The sequence below is a fragment of the Convolutriloba macropyga genome, chromosome 4 (assembly GCF_964194025.1).
Source record: "Convolutriloba macropyga chromosome 4, txConMacr16.3, whole genome shotgun sequence".
Taxonomy (NCBI): domain Eukaryota; kingdom Metazoa; phylum Xenacoelomorpha; order Acoela; family Convolutidae; genus Convolutriloba; species Convolutriloba macropyga.
The window spans coordinates 79,102,941-79,119,231 of NC_134471.1; the positions used below are offsets into that span (position 1 = coordinate 79,102,941).

The 16,291-nt window shown below is 31.3% G+C and overlaps 1 protein-coding gene across 1 annotated transcript in view; it reads right to left on the reverse strand.

The window, feature by feature from the left end:
- Window positions 1–15,844, reverse strand: part of LOC142338688 (uncharacterized) — a 38,617-nt gene extending 22,773 nt beyond the window's left edge. Inside the window, exon 1 of the mRNA XM_075388554.1 lies at window positions 15,700–15,844. Coding sequence (XP_075244669.1) covers window positions 15,700–15,842 — 143 coding nt within the window. The 5' untranslated portion in view covers window positions 15,843–15,844. The remainder of the gene's footprint in view (window positions 1–15,699) is intronic.
- Window positions 15,845–16,291: the final 447 nt, after the last annotated feature.

Sequence of the window (16,291 nt, forward strand, 5' to 3'; positions counted from 1 at the left end):
GACGAAGTCGCAACTCTGTTGACGATAAAGCAGATGTTGAGTTTGTTAAAGATATAATAGATTTACCCTCTCCCGATCAACTAACCAAAGAATTAAAGAAACTAATGATGTTCGATGATGTTAGAGCCAAAGAACCAGTTACTAATGAAACTTTTTGTAGAAGTAGACATAATAATTGCAATATGATATATCTTAATCAAAATCTATTCACAATAGATAGACAGAGTGTTAGAGAGAATTGTAATCTATTTATTTTATTTGAACAAAGAGGTAAAGTCCTCATATCTATATATCAAGATTTCTTTAATAATGTTGAACTGAGTTGTAACGATTTTGCTAAAATATGTAATAATTTATGGAAAGAGCCTTGTAATTATATTGTCATTGATATAACTAAAAATAAAAATATTAATGGTAAACTAAGAATTAATTGGGATCGGAGAGTTTTGTAGTTTAGTTTAAGTTTATATCAATATCTAGAGTTAGATCTATAACTTAGACTAGATCAACGAAGTTGCTGGTTACACCAGACCTGCGAAGCAGCTTCACTGATGGACCTTTGGTCAGCTGACTACGTCAAATCAACAAAGTTGTTGCTGGTTACACCAGATGTAAAGTAAAACTTAATACATCACCATTATATCTATAGGTCTTCCATGCTCATCTTTAATATGAAACTCCATATGTTCTATTCTATGTTTAGTTACATTTTGATACAAGATATTAGTTGGTAAAACATCTATCTAGTAACCTGGTGGTTCTGTTAGAGTAAAAGTATATAGTAAGTCTGTGTTATTTCCATTATCTTTCTGATAATTATCTTTTATTACCATTAATTTTCTGAGATGTACATTTACCTTTTTTATAAACTGTTTTTCTAAATCCTAGTAATGGGTCTATTGAATTTTCTATGTCAAAGTTAATTGCACCTTGTTTCATTTCCTTTGGACTTTTCATTGTATCCTTATCAGGTTCTATTATAACATTACCATTAGTTTCTTCTTTTATTAATTCTGCTATTTCGATTAATTCACAAGCACCTGGGATGACAGCCAAAATACGGGTATCTGACCATGTTTCACCTTGGCTATCATATAAGAATTGATTGTTCCTTCTATTCACATTAAACACCGAACTATAAACAGATAATCTAATTAAACCTAATATTGATGTGTTAAGTATGGGTTCACTAAAGATAAATCTTTCTGTTGGCATTATTATTCTAAAGTTAAGTGTATGTTTTTCTTTAGTTTTAGTTAATGCATTATGTATCTTTTGTAGTTCATATAGAATTAAGTTACCTGTCATTTTTTGACTTATAGAAATGGATTTTAATTTGGATACAACTTATAGTTATATTAATGATATTCACAAAACTAAGATTATAAAATATAAACCTAATAATCTAGCAACAATGAAAACGGTTAATACTAATATTAATATCATTCTCAATAGAGAAGAGAATTATTTAAATTTGCATTATTCGTATCTAGAGATAGAGTTTGTTGTATCAGATGATGTTGGTGTTGTAAATGATGCTAAAATCAGATTAGTTAATTATGGCATGATGGCATTGCTTAGTTCAGTTAAGATTGAAACTTGTGGAGGACTATTGAATATATAGATCATTGTCTTCCTAATCTATTGATGTATAAGTTTTTAACTAGTACTGAGGATGAATATGAGAGTGGGTTTGTTAGAAATATAGATAATAGGAATAGTCAACTCAAAAGTGATCTTGTTGCTGCAGAAAGAGGTCATATGTATTTGATTGTTAAGATGAAAGATCTATTTGGTTTCGTAAATGATTTAGAAAAGATTATATATGGTTTAGGATTTAAACTAATAATAAAATAAAATAATAATGATAGAGCTTCATATAGAAATAATGCTAATTCTTGTGCAGTTGCTAATGATGCTAATGTAGAAATTAGAGATATATCATGGTGCGTACCTAGTATTGATCCTAGTAATGATAATACAATTATTGTGCAAAAGGGTTTAAGTAAAAAAAATAATATAGACTTTAGCTATTATCAAACGGAAACATTTTATAAGAATATACCCAATGCTACTAACTTTTTGTTTGATCTTGGTATGGAAAGTGGGATGCAAAGACCACAATATATAATAATTGGTTTTAAAAATAATATTGTTAATGAACAAACTCATGATGCAAGTACATTTCATATAATGAATGTTACTAAATGTTATTGTAAGATTGGTAATGAGTTTTATCCTGAGGATAGAATGAATATAAATTATGGTACTAATAATTATAAAGATGCCCTTAAAGAGATTGTTAGCTTTAATAAAAGTTATAATGGGTTACCACATTATATAAAACTATATATAAATCATAGAACATTCAAAAGTAATTATAAAATATATGTATTTGTACTAGATATCAAAGTGATCATATAGGTCCACAACCAATGCAACTTAAGTTTAAATTTGGTGCTGCAGTTGCAGATGTTATATGTGATGCATAAGTATTAACTAGAAAAGTTTTTGGTGTTAATAGTGATAGTAATAAGATGGTTGATATTGTATCATAATTATATTTATAGTTAATGACTTAATCAATGACTAAATCAATGAATAAATTCATGGCGAAATTAATGACTAACTCAATGACTACATCAATGATAATCAAACTATTTCCTACTAGTCTTAACAAAAGCTTTATCATAAATAGTATCCAGTTTCTGCTTATTATCTAGAGTCAATCCCTTAATTTGAAGCTCAGTTTTAGGCTTTCGCTTAATCTTAGCCTTAGGTAAGGGTTTAGCCTTAGGCTTAGGTTTAATAACAGCAAAAAGATTATACTTTTTAACTTCCATTATTTTTTATATATATAGAAATGAGTCTTTATATAAGTTCAAAACTAATTCTTATTGTGTTGGTGGCAGACATATTAGTGGTACTATTAATATAAGTGGAGCTATTAGTTCAAAAGGTACTAAAAAGTTAAGAGGATCCTGCACTAAATGTAGAAGGAATAAATCAATGACAATATCTGATGCAACAATAGAAGCTGAGGGTTTGAACGATTTCTTTAAAAGTGTTGGTAAAACTACAGTTAACTTTGGAAAGAAAAATGCTAAAAATCCAGTAAGAGCATTAGAAATAGCAAGTAAAATAGGAAGCGCAGCTGCATCTAGAAAACCTAGAGCTGCTTTATCAGCCACACCTGATTTAATTAAATTTGCAACTACTGGTGAAAGTATAAAGGTAGTACAAAAAGGAAGAGGTTTATACTTAGGTACAAAGAAAAGATAATTTAGTTATGGCTAAGGCTAAGGTTAAGACTAAGACTATAGTTTCAATTATGGCTATAATTTTACCGATCTGCGAAGCAGGGTCCCTGATAAATATTAATACTAATATTATTATTACTAAAAACTTTGTTATTAATAAGCACTAATATCTTTAATCTAAAAAAAAACACTTAACTTATTTTTTTATCATCGGAGTGGCGGCTTCGCCGATTCTTCTTATATTCTTCATATACCTTGACTAATTCATTATATTCATCATTATCTATTTTATTTTCATTCATTGATTTAGTATATAGTTTATTAAACTTGTCGCTAACATGTTTACTTAAAATATACATTTGTGAATACTTTATAATTTTATTTCTTAATTTAGTAATAATTGTTTTTGATAATGAACCACAAACAGTTGCTGTAGGAAAAGCTGTTGGCATAGAATAAGGTAATCCTATACCTGTAATGCAACTGATGTTGTTGTTGCCGTTGTTGCTATTGATGATAATATTATTTCTGTTATCTCAGCTACGTTAATATAATTTATATATCTACTTAACTTCTTATTATAGTTATTAGTTTCAGTTTCGTAATAGCTTCTAATATCTTTTATAATGTTAATATTGTTGTTAAGTTTATTATTAGTTTGAATCTTTTCGTTTATTAATCGTTCTGATACCGATGACAAATCTGGATATAGTAATCTCTCACTCGGTGCTGTTGGATTGGTCATGGACTCCGTCATAGCTTTGCTTGTTTTCATTAGTAAAAATTCTTTCTATTTCTTTCATATTATCTTCTTGTTTAAAACCATAATGCATCTCACGTCTTGCTTTCTATTTATTATCAACTAACGTACTTTGTAAAAGTATAGCAATTATATATTGTACTATAATTTTTCTACGAGATTTATTGTATTCTTTCATTTCTCTTAGGCCGTTAGTAAACATAAGACCTAAATGTATGTTAGTAATATTTGGATTAAACTTATTATTATCAAATTCTTGTTTTAATTGATTAGATTTAGAGATAGTATCAGCAGCAACTTTTTTACAAAACTTAACAGTATTTGTGACTTCATTTGCTGATTCCATAAACTCATTAATCAGTTCATCATTAAATTGTGTTTCAATTAGTTGTAATGTTTTAATTGTGACTTTTTTAAGTTCACCTTTTCTTAGCTCAATTATGTTTTTACTTAAAATATCTATTTTATTATTAGAAGATAATAAGTTATTGTCACGATATTCTTTATTAACAACATCTTTTTCATCTATTGGGGGATGAACATTTGTAATTTTATAGGTATCCTTAATATCAATAATATCATTATCTTCTACGAATAACCCAAGAGCCTTACTTAGTGTTAACTTGTTTGTTGATTGATGATACCAGCGCCCAGTGGATCTATTTGCTTGATTAAATCTATTTCTTGTCATCTTTGTATTTTTTTACAGAAAGAACTTTATTTAATGATTCTTAAACTTTATTATTAGATTCAAAGTCAAACACGGATTTTAATAACTACTGTTCGTAATATTTACCTTCTATTATCTCTTCATTCATATCTTCTGTCTTATATGTTTGTGGTTGTGTGTTCAAAACTTCATTAACTTTAAATAGTTAAGCTCCAATTAGAAGCGTAACCTTTAGAAAAGATATTACGTTTATCTGCATTTCTAACATAATCACCAACTTTAAAATTTGGTATTGCTTTCGTAGACTTAACATAGTATTTAACTTTATCAGGATTATTAGAAGCAACAACTGGTGTCATATTAATTAATGAATGAATGTTATTGTTATATGTTATGACTGCATCATTTGAGATATGTACCCAATTATCATCACCATTGATGAACATTGGTTTGTTAATTATGTGTAAAAATGTTCTATTAAATCTCTCTATAAATACAGCCTTTAAATCACTATAAGTAGAATATAGTTTTGTTTCAAATTCTTTAAGTAAACATTTAGATAATTTATTATAAAACTCACTACCTATTTTAAAACCAATAGTTATAGATAAACCAGATTTATTCTTTAATGGAATAGCCCATGCTTATTTTGTGAATATATCTATAACAGTTAATATAAACTTATAAATATTGTTGTTTTTACTTAGAGATGACTTGTTAATTAAATCAGCTGACCATGTTTCTTCTTTATATAATAATATTATTCTTTCTCTTCTAAACTTTGTTATTTGAGGACTGAATACTTCTTTAGCTATTAGTTGTTGTTGTTTTTCCATCATTATTTATTTACCATAGTTAAAAACAAAATTATCTAGTTGCTCTTCAATAATATTATTCATAGATATAAGTTGCTTAGATATATCTAGCATTTCATCATATAATCCATCATGAACAGCTTTTGTTTCCAGTATTAATAATTCTAGTCTTTCTACTAAACCATTTAAATGGCAACTTCGTTGATTATTTGGGTTAGGGTTGCTATTTAAACCCCTGCCAAATACATCATCTTTCACCCCCATTATACGTTTTATTGTTCAATATCTAGCACTTTTCTTATCCCCTTTTCCTACATCAAATCTAATGTCCTTTAAAAACTTTCTAATTTTGTTTTCATCTTCCTCAATATTATCATCATATGTTACATTTAATTTAGTAAGAAAGTTAATAAATCCATCTGAAAAATCATATATATTATCCTTAACTAAAAACGCACCCTGCTATAGGGTTATATCAACATCATTCTTTTTATATCTTCTAGTAGGCAAATCTACAAGATTTAAATTTATTTGGGGATTAGTTTGACCCCCCATTAAATGAAGAAGTTTGGCTGTCTTTGTATCAACAAAAACTGGTGCTATATCTTGAGTTTTATTTTATAGTCTCCTTTAGCGTTTCATTAATCTTGGAAGTGTTTTGACCGATCTGGAAACCAGCTTGCTGGATCATCTTAGTTTGTTTATCTAACTCTTGATTTTGCCAATCTATTGCACTTAATGTTTGTTCACTTAATGCTAGATTGTGTTCATTGTTTGCATTTAGCGTTTTAGTTAAAGGATCAAATAACACTTCTGTTTCACCATAATATTCTTGTTGTTTTAGTTTATCTTCTAATCTATTTCTTCTGTTTTGTTTTTGTAGATTAGTTAATTTTATAAGTGTTTAAATTTCAGTCATTTTTTATAATTATAATAAATCATTATATAGTGTAATTGCAGCTTCAATTAACTTTCTATCATCATTAATGGTTAGTTCTAGATTATTATTAACCAGTAGGTCTTTGTCTCCATCTAATGATCTGCGAAGCAGTTTCACTGATGCATTCTTAATCGGGGAACCCGCTTCGCAGATTTTATTTACCAGATCTCTTTTGAATAGATATAGATTCTCATCATGAGGATAGCTTTTAATGTTATTTACATAAAATCTTTTATCATCAAAGGTGTTTAGACTAATCTTACTTGTTTTTGTTGTTGTCATGTTATCGCCAATTTTTTGTATTCTACATTCATCTACAGTTCTCTCTGTGTTATAAATTAGTGCATTATAATATTCTTCATGTTCATCATTGTTACAATTCTTTATTCCTTTCTCTTTAGTTTTATTTGGGTAATCTTTAAAGCTATATTTCTTTGGTGTTAGTGCCCCAAAAATCCTGTATAATTCTGCTTTCCATTTCATGTTTGTATTTACCAGGGACTTTATTATTAGTTTTAATTGGAGGTTCGAAATTGGATAGGTCCATGTGTTCATTGTCGACATTACCCTCGCTAAAACTTAATACAAAACTATCAGTATCCATATAGTGGAGTTGTAGATCTTTGAGTGATGGTTGAAGAATATTATAGAATACATCATACATGTGTAATTTACTTAATTCTAAGATAGTAACACCTACATATACTGGAGAATCACATTCTATTTTTTTCTTTAAATATTCAATTTGGCTATAATCCTTATATCTAGTTATATTCTTAAATGTTGGTTTACTTATACTTTTCAATATCTTTTCTTCATCATGTAAGAACTTACTTTGGAGGAAGTGTAGAGGATTCATGCACATTCTTCCATATAGTGAATTTTTCATTAATTTCCTTACACCCTTTTAAACTTCAGTTTTAGCTGTTGCTCTTTTATTAGTAATGTTTTGTATATAATCTCTACATATATAATCTTGTTTGAATTCAATTACTCTATGTATTTTAGTTACTTTTACACCCATCGTAACATAGAACCTTAACATCCTATAATGAACCATGTATTCTGTTTTGTTGTTTTGGTCTAAGATTATTTTCTCTGTTTTTGTTTTGCCTTTCTCTCTTTCTCGGTATCCCAATTCATTATCATTTATCTTTCTCTTATCGGGCATTAAAGCTAATTGCTCTGTTTTATCTTTACAACTATTAGCATAATCAATATCACAAACTATATAGTAACCGTGATCACTATCATCTGGAGTATTTAATATATAATCTAGAGATGTAGTAGTAAACTGGAAGTCCTTATAAGGTAGCTTTTGCATCAATCAATAGCCGTATAGTTTGTTTGCATCAATGTACCAGATATTTCTGTTATGGGACTTCATCCCTATCTCTCATTATACCGCATATGCCCCCTCTCTTTGCCTCAACAAAATCATCTACTATTTGATTATCTTGTAATGTATCTAAAGTAACACCGCTTGACATTAACCAACAATCAAAACTATAGCCTGGGAGACTTATATAGTGTGGGGGATTGAGCTTGAATTCTTTCATACTTAGTTGAACATATTCATTCATGCAGTAGTCTAAAATTTCCACATCATTTTGTAAACACTCTATAGTTAGATCTTTACCAGTTTTATAACTGTTGTCTTTATTAATGATATTGACTTCTTCTTGTGTTGGCAATTTATTCGAGAGAGAGGATTTGAAGTCTTCTAATTGTAGATTACCTATAACTTCATCATACGAGTCCAGACCAAAGTATTCATATGGATATAATGTTTTAGTTTTACATCCGTATATCTTCGCCATTTGATCTAGAGGCATAGCTAAAAAGTTATAACTATATAAGAATTTAAGACAACCGATACTAAACATCTTAGCCTTACCAGCAGCTAGTGGTATGTTATCTACTTTTCTTTTATCATTATTCTGTTTAAAGAGTTCACTGTATAGTAGATTGAAATCATAACCAGAGCCGTTATCGAATATTATGGGAATGAAATTTTGTTGTTTGTACCTCAGATTACATATTCTACATGCTGGTCCTCTATATTTACCAGTTTCATGACAATGATCTCTTACTTTATTAATATATGTTTTACTGCAGATATGACAAGTGTTTTTAGTTTCATGATATAGTTTAACTTCTTCATTAAATATCATTTGTTTGTTGTGCTTGAAGTTATTCTCAGTTTCTATTTCTAATAGATCACTAGCAAATCTTTTGATACAATCAAGACCAAAATAGTATTTGAAACTACACTGCCAGATGTAACCCACACTTATTGGTATGTGTTCAGCTATTACATACTTACAGCCATTAGTCGCGACTTCAACCATGCAACTTTCCATATCAGCAGTTATAATATTTTTTTATATTCTGACGTTTGTGTTCATTTATAAAAGTAACATTCTTCTTCTTAGGACAAACAAGCTCGGGTTTGAAAGAGTTGTTACATTCATGTTTGTTGTATTTAATTTTTGAATCAAACCAATATGTACATCTAACACAGTAACAGAATTTGTGATTCATTCTATTTGGTCGATCTAACAAGGTTTCTATGTGTTTAATTAGAGAACAGTGTTCTGTTAGCTCATTCCCCCAAACCAATATTCTGACATCTTTCCTATCTTTATCAAAATCATCCACTGGTTTAAACAATTCTACTTTGCCCCCACCACAAGGTTTGTATACCCAAATTTTAATATTTTACTTTTTCTGTATTCTTATTATATAAGCAAAATCATCTTCATCTCGTTGTCGCGCTTCAATTAGATTATTTACATATTTACTCTCGCGTGTTGCTTGGTACATAGCAGGATGTAGCCAAGCAGTAATAGTTAGTTGCAAGCAGTTGTGTTTGTAACTACGTATATTTAATATCGATTTAGAGTTTTTGAGATCAGGGGTAAATCTATATAACTACCAATAGATGCCTTAGTTGGTCAATTTTTATCTGAATAATTCTCGATTCAAGAAATTCGAAGTCGTAGCCATAACCTTCATATATTTCTTTATTTCTTTTTCGAAATCTAGCCATTGTTTGAAGTCACCGTAATTATATATAGCTTTATTTATAATATAGTCGGTGTTGAAGAATATTTTTGTAATTTTAACTTCTTCTTTGGTTCCCTTCTTGTACTCACACTCGGCCGTGACCTTATATTTAAAACTCTTAACTTTTTTAAATCCGTGAAACGGCTTCGCCGATTGATAAAAGTTTTTAATTTCCTCTAATGAGTAATTAGTTGCTTCGTCTATATCTTCAAAGTAAGTCCCACCTTTATCCGTAATATAAAATTCTCTCATGTTCTGACTTGAGTTTATATCAAAGTCTTCTGTGTTTTCTAGATACATGCGAGTGTGACTAAATGAATGAGTAGTTAGAGCTACTTTACTTCTAAATTCTTCATGACATTCTTTACATTCAAACTTAATTCTGGTGTAGATATTGTCGTCGGGTTTAATTTTAGTTTTAATAATATCTATAGTTTCAGTTTTAGTAGAAGGTTTGACATAGATAAAGTCTCCATCCGAATCATACATTTTCTCTATAGTTTTAGTTGAGGCTTCAGTTTTAGTTGAGGCTTCAGTTATAGCCTCATCCAAATCAGAAACAGTGAAACTACTTCGCAGATCAAACATTTTCTCCAATAGTTCTTTATGTCTTCTTTGTTTCAAAGGATAAATTACAGACGTCGCAGAAGTTCACACTTGTGACATTACTGTTTGTTGAGTGAGACATGCTGTATTTTATAAGGGAAAATTTTGGAAAAAATAATTTTTCGAAAATGAAAAATGAAGTGTGATAAGTGTAAAAATAAGCCTTGGAAAGAATGTTGTAAAGATTGCAAAGAATTAGCATATTGTTGTTATATATGTAAAAATATAGTTAAAGTACAAAATTATATTAAACATTTGGGAGACCATTATGATAATCCAGATCAATATCTGGCGTGTAATATGTGTAAAATTTGTAAGCATATTTCTTTCTTTAGGTTTAGAAATGGAAGATGCAGATTGTGCATCTATCTTAATAGATATAGATATACACATACCAAAGATAGATTCAAGGAATATGCTGAAAGGTTTTTAAAATAAAAGTGTAGAATAGACAAGAAATAATATTTTGTGATGTACATAAGTGAATTTGCAAACGAGCTTAATATTATTTTCTAGAATTAAGCCATTTCATAATTTAATGCTAGACTTAGAGTTAATATGTAGTAGTGGATAAAACAGGGATAGCAACAAGCAGTAAATTTTGGCCCGATTCGACATGCGCGATTAGCGTTAGGAGAAAGGGTCAAATTTTACTGGTGGTTGGTATCCCTGTTTTATCCACTACTGTTATTGGGGTTATGGGGAGTATTGGGGGTTGGATGTGTTTAGATTTTACCCCCCACCCCCAAATAAAAAAAATAGATGCTAAGGAGAACCTGCGGAGGGTACAGAGGTTGCGGGTTCAAGACCGTCAGTCTTCGAGTATGGGGGGCTGAAACAATGTAAGATTAGGGCCTCAAATCAAAAAGTGGGATAATTAACCCCCCCCCCCTACTCTTGCACCATTTTGAGGGGAATTGGCTAGAAATTCCCCCGATTAACCACTAGTCTATACTTTTGGGGTAAGAATTCGACACGGGCAGTATATCAAGCTCAGGTGCCAGACCAAAATCTTTTTTTCCTGACCGTCCCACTGGAATGTGTCCGTCTATACGTCCATGTCAACTCCAGTCCGGGTCAAAAATGCGCATATCTAGACGTTCGTGAGATCATATCTTTATTTTCCTCCGTTTGCGTTCAGATTTAAGTGCGCTTTTTGATGTTTCAAAGCTATTAAACATTAAACACAGGACGCCTCGTCGTAACTTCATCTTCAGTGTAAACGATCTTGATTTCATCTGAGCCGGCAAACAGCTGGGATGAGGCTTGTTTTTAAATTAACCAGTCTAATTTAAAAAGTTGCTTGGGAAAAATGCTGAATTTCAAAAATTTAAAAAGCTTAATAGGCAGAGTTGCTGACTTTCTCAAAAAGATTCCCAGGTTGAGGTGCCATCCGGAAGTGACCCCTGATCAGACCGTGCCAGACGAAAGTTACCTCTGATCAGACCCTCCCAGACCAAAGTATCCTCTGATCAGACTAAAGTGCGCTCGAAACACCGTGTGCGCTCTAAGTGCGCTCAAAACTGTCTCTGATCAGACCTTCCCAGACGGAAAGGACCTCTGATCAGACCATAATCAGACCATTGTCCAGACGATTCTGCGACCATAGCCCAGTTCAAACCCAGAACATTGTCCAGACGATTGTGCGCTCAAAATCACTTCTGATCAGACTATTGTGCGCTCAAAAGTTACTCCTGATCAGACTATTGTGCGCTCGAGATCACTTCACCGCACGAACCTTGTTATAATATATTCATTTCATACAAAATGATGTTTGCATTATTATATTCATCTAAAAAAAGACCATTCTAAAAGTATTATTGCTAACGAAAAGGTAACCCAACTGCTGAGTAAAAAATTATTTAGAATACATTAGTGCATATTTCCAACTCAATGGATAAATTTGGACAGTTTTCTATATAAAACATCGTATTCTACAGTTAAACAAAGTTTCCTCGTAAGGGGACTGACATGTTCAATCGGTTGGACCCCTTTGGTTCTGATCAAAGACATCAGACTCTAGATCTGTCTGTGATCAGAATGCTGCTTTTTGTTGCCCCTTGACAGAGCCGACATCTCTTTGTAAAAAATACAAAAAATCAAAAAAAAATTCCGCTCGAAATGGTCTCTGATCAGACTAATGTGCGCTTGAATCCGCCTCTGATCAGACCATTCTCATCCTGAAGTGACTTCTGATCATACCATCCTCAGACCAAAGTGACCTCTGATCATACCATCCCCAGACCGAAGTGACCTCTGATCATACCATCCCCAGACCGAAGTGACCTCTGATCATACCATCCCCAGACCGAAGTGACCTCTGATCATACTATTGTGCGCTGGAGCCAAATCCCAGACCCTGTAATTTTGGTCTGGGAACACACCGTGTGCGTTGGACGTGGTCTGATCAGAGGTCACTTCCGGATGGCACCTCAACCTGGGTTGCGTTGCTTGAAAAGATGAATTGAAAAACAGCAAAAATGCAACCCAAAATAAATATAATGTTTCTATAAAAGAAGCTGAAAAATTTCGTTTGTCCCAGTATTCTGTTATCAGTCGTTAAAAACGATTTTTCTAGAAATCAGATTATAATGTTTTGGTTCATTTTTTGGTGGTTGGCAATTTGCCATCAATCGTTTTCAAGTTGTGGTCGGATGCGGGTCACATTTTTTTTAATGCGTTGCTCTCTGACTTTTCATTCTAAATTGCAATTTCTATTCGCAGCATGCTGTAGGAAAAGTGGGAGAGCTCAACATTTAAAAGGTTTTTAAAAACAGAAAACATTTTAAGGGACATTATACTGAAACAATGGCTTGAATGTGGTGTTTAGTTACTTCAAAGAGCAAGAAAATGCTCTTGCAATATTTTTTAAATGTTTTTACCTGTAATAGAAAAGAACAAAAATAGTTGTTAATCAAATTTTGTTTTCTGTAAAAGAGATCATATAGTTATTTGCCTGTTGTAGCGGTCAATCAGCGAATAAGAAAATTTTTTCTTGAAAGTACCAAAACAACTTTCCTAGATCGCTACACCTATCCGTGCAGTGAGCTCATTGAATACCGTACAAAATGTTTCAGAATAAAAAAATTTGATAACTGTTCTTTTCCGCAAGTTTTTCCTTTTTAAATAATCTAAAACTAATAAGTTGCTTCCATAACTATTTGAGAGAACATTTGACGTCTCTTCATGGAAAAGACACTTTTTGTACAGAAAAAAATAATCGCTCTGGTAACCTATGAAACCCATTCCAGGTCAAGAAATCTATTTCTAGTAATGGTAACGTCTGTCTGAAGCCAATGATGATAAAGCAGTTGCAACGCCTGATATTTAAATCTTCTGTGCTAATTTGTGCTGTCAGACGCGTTTTTAATGGTTTTCGTTCTTTTGCTAGTGACGGCAAGATTCGTGAGGTTTTGTTTTGTGTTTAAGTTCTTCCTTGAATTTCGTCCTTTTGATTGTTTTGTTTTACTCTAAACGCACAAGACCGTGGATTGCTTGAGAGTAGAATTGTAGATTAATGTACTTTAGTATAATTTTCGAAACTAATTTTTTTTTATTTTTACCGCTAGAAACATTTTTTGATATTTTTTTCTATAGTCCAATTCATACTATTCGAAACTGAACTTGACTCAAAAGTACTGTGTTGCATCAGAATAAGCAAGCAAAAATTTGAAACAGAATTTTGGCCAGAATTTGAAGACGGAAATTCTTACAACGCTTTTTTTTAAAAAAAAAAACGCAAATGAAAGCGATAAAAATATTTCTCCCTGATGCTTTTGTCTTTTTTGTTTTTAGGGATATTTATCCCTGATGCTTTTGTCTTTTTTGTTTTTTGTTAGGGATTTATATTTGTTAGACCCTTCGGACTCCTCCAGATTTTATTCAAATAATTGATTGGAGCATTAAAACATAGATTAACTGAGACAAAAACCGTACAACGGAATTTCATCAATTTAATTTTTTTTCTTAGAAGACTTTGACTTTTTCTCAAACTGCAACTTTTGGCTCGCTCAAAATTGATTGAGAAGCAATTTTTGAAACATTGGACTGGAGAATCTTTAGAATTTGAGGCCCAGCTTTTTAAAAACGTTTTTTTTTTAATTTTCTTGCATTGAAAAAATTTTATGGCAACTTTTTTAGGCAACTTTCGTTTTTAGGCGACAATATTCAATTTTTCAAAGAATAACCCTATAGACTCACTGAACAGTCAAACAAAAGCGATTTCGATTGGTTAGAACTGAGTTTTGTCCAATTATGAAACCGAAACCTTTAACGATTTTTTCTATCTTTCTGCATTTCAAAACGTTCTTTCGACAACTTCTATTTATATGAAACGGCGTAAGCTTTTTCTATGAATAAATTTCTAGCTCTCTGAAGATACTTTAGCCAGAAACTTGCTCTGACTTAATTCGAAAAGGAGTTCAGTGTTCAACGATGAGTTTGACAGAGAAATGAAAACAAGAGACAAGAAACCTCTTCTGAACTGTTTTTATTCCAGGAATGAGATTTTGAACCCTTGAGGAGTTCAGTAGCAGAATATAGCTGTAAAAGCGCATTATTTTTAATATAAGGCGCCGAGATACATAAAAAATGTCCGAATTTTGTGAACTGAAAATTTTTTCTCGACAATTTTAATTTCTGCCATATAATTTTTTTGCAGAGTGAAAATTTCTGGCGGTTTACAAATACTTCAACCAAATGTTTTGAACTCAAAAAAGGACTTCAAAAAACAGAAAACTTTACAGGGAGAAACTTTTTTGTTTGCTGACGGAAAAACATAATCATTTCTGGATTTATCCTGGAAATCCCCGTGGATTGTGTTCCTTGAGGAGACGTCAGGAACCTCGGGTGCTCGGCGACGGTGATGTTTAAAACCCTTAATTTAAAGAGGATTCTTTAAGCTGAGTGTCTGCAACCCGAAACAGTCGTCTGTTAGGGTAACATCTGAGGCCCAAAACCATGGCTTCTTATTTGCTTTCTGTAAAAATCTGTGTTTTTGCTTGTGCCTTTGTCTTATATTGTTTGTTTATTTTGTGCTTTAATTGCTTCTATCAGTTCCATTAGTCTTCTATCAGTTTCGTCATTAGAAAACATGGCAGGAAGAAAAAAGCTTTTCCATATAAGATTTAAGCGGGAAAGAAAGTAGAATTTTTTCTTTGAACGAAATACTAACCAATTTGTTGTTTTCAGTCCTAAAAAACAAGTCTTGTAGTCATAGGATTTTATGATTACAAATTCGTTGAATGTTGCATATTTTGAGTACCCCTTTTCAAGGTTTTTTTGCTTTGACGTTTCGCTCTTGATTGCGACTTCTATTTCTATTCTCAACATACCTATTCACTCAAAATTGCGAAATATGTGAATTTGAACAGGTGATTACTATTTTGTGACCAATTGTTGCAAACAGTTGGCCTTTCATTGTGCTTTTCAAAATTATCGTCAAAATCATTATCGTTATCCGTAGTAAAAATCTTTTAGTTGTAAAATGTAGTTTAAAACTGTAGACAATTTTTTTTGAAAGTTAATAACTGCTGAAATAACTCTGAATTGTTGACAAAATGACTCCCTTTAAAACTTACTCAGAGCTCTCTTTGTCTTCGTTTCCCAACAGCTGATAGTTTCCAATTAGCTCTTCATTCTCATCAGCGTAGAATAACACAATCAGGTGTTCTATATCGGGTTCATGCCTTCCCATGGGGACAATTGTAATATCAATTCTCATTACGGCTGAAAAGTTATTCTTTAACACAACCAAACAGACAAAACACACATACACACATAAAGACAGCACTTAAACACACAAAAAGGTACACACGCGCATTAGTATACATACACAATTGAATACAATCACACATACACATGCATACACGGTGTCATTAAAAAAAAGACGGAAAGAGAATAACAATTTCTTAAAACTTTTTAATGATAAATTAATCAAAAATTTGAAAAAAAATATGTTTAATTTAGATCAGAAAAAATAGAGAATTCCAAACTAAACTAAAGCTTTCAGTTTTCTAAAACGCTAGAAAATGGACTCAACGCGGAACAATTTACAGCCGAAAGAGCAAATAAAAGATATCTTAACAATCAATTTTCGTCTCACAATTTTATATAAAACAGACATCACACCAAAAACAGCAAATAAAGTCCAAACGTGAGCGAGAAAAACTC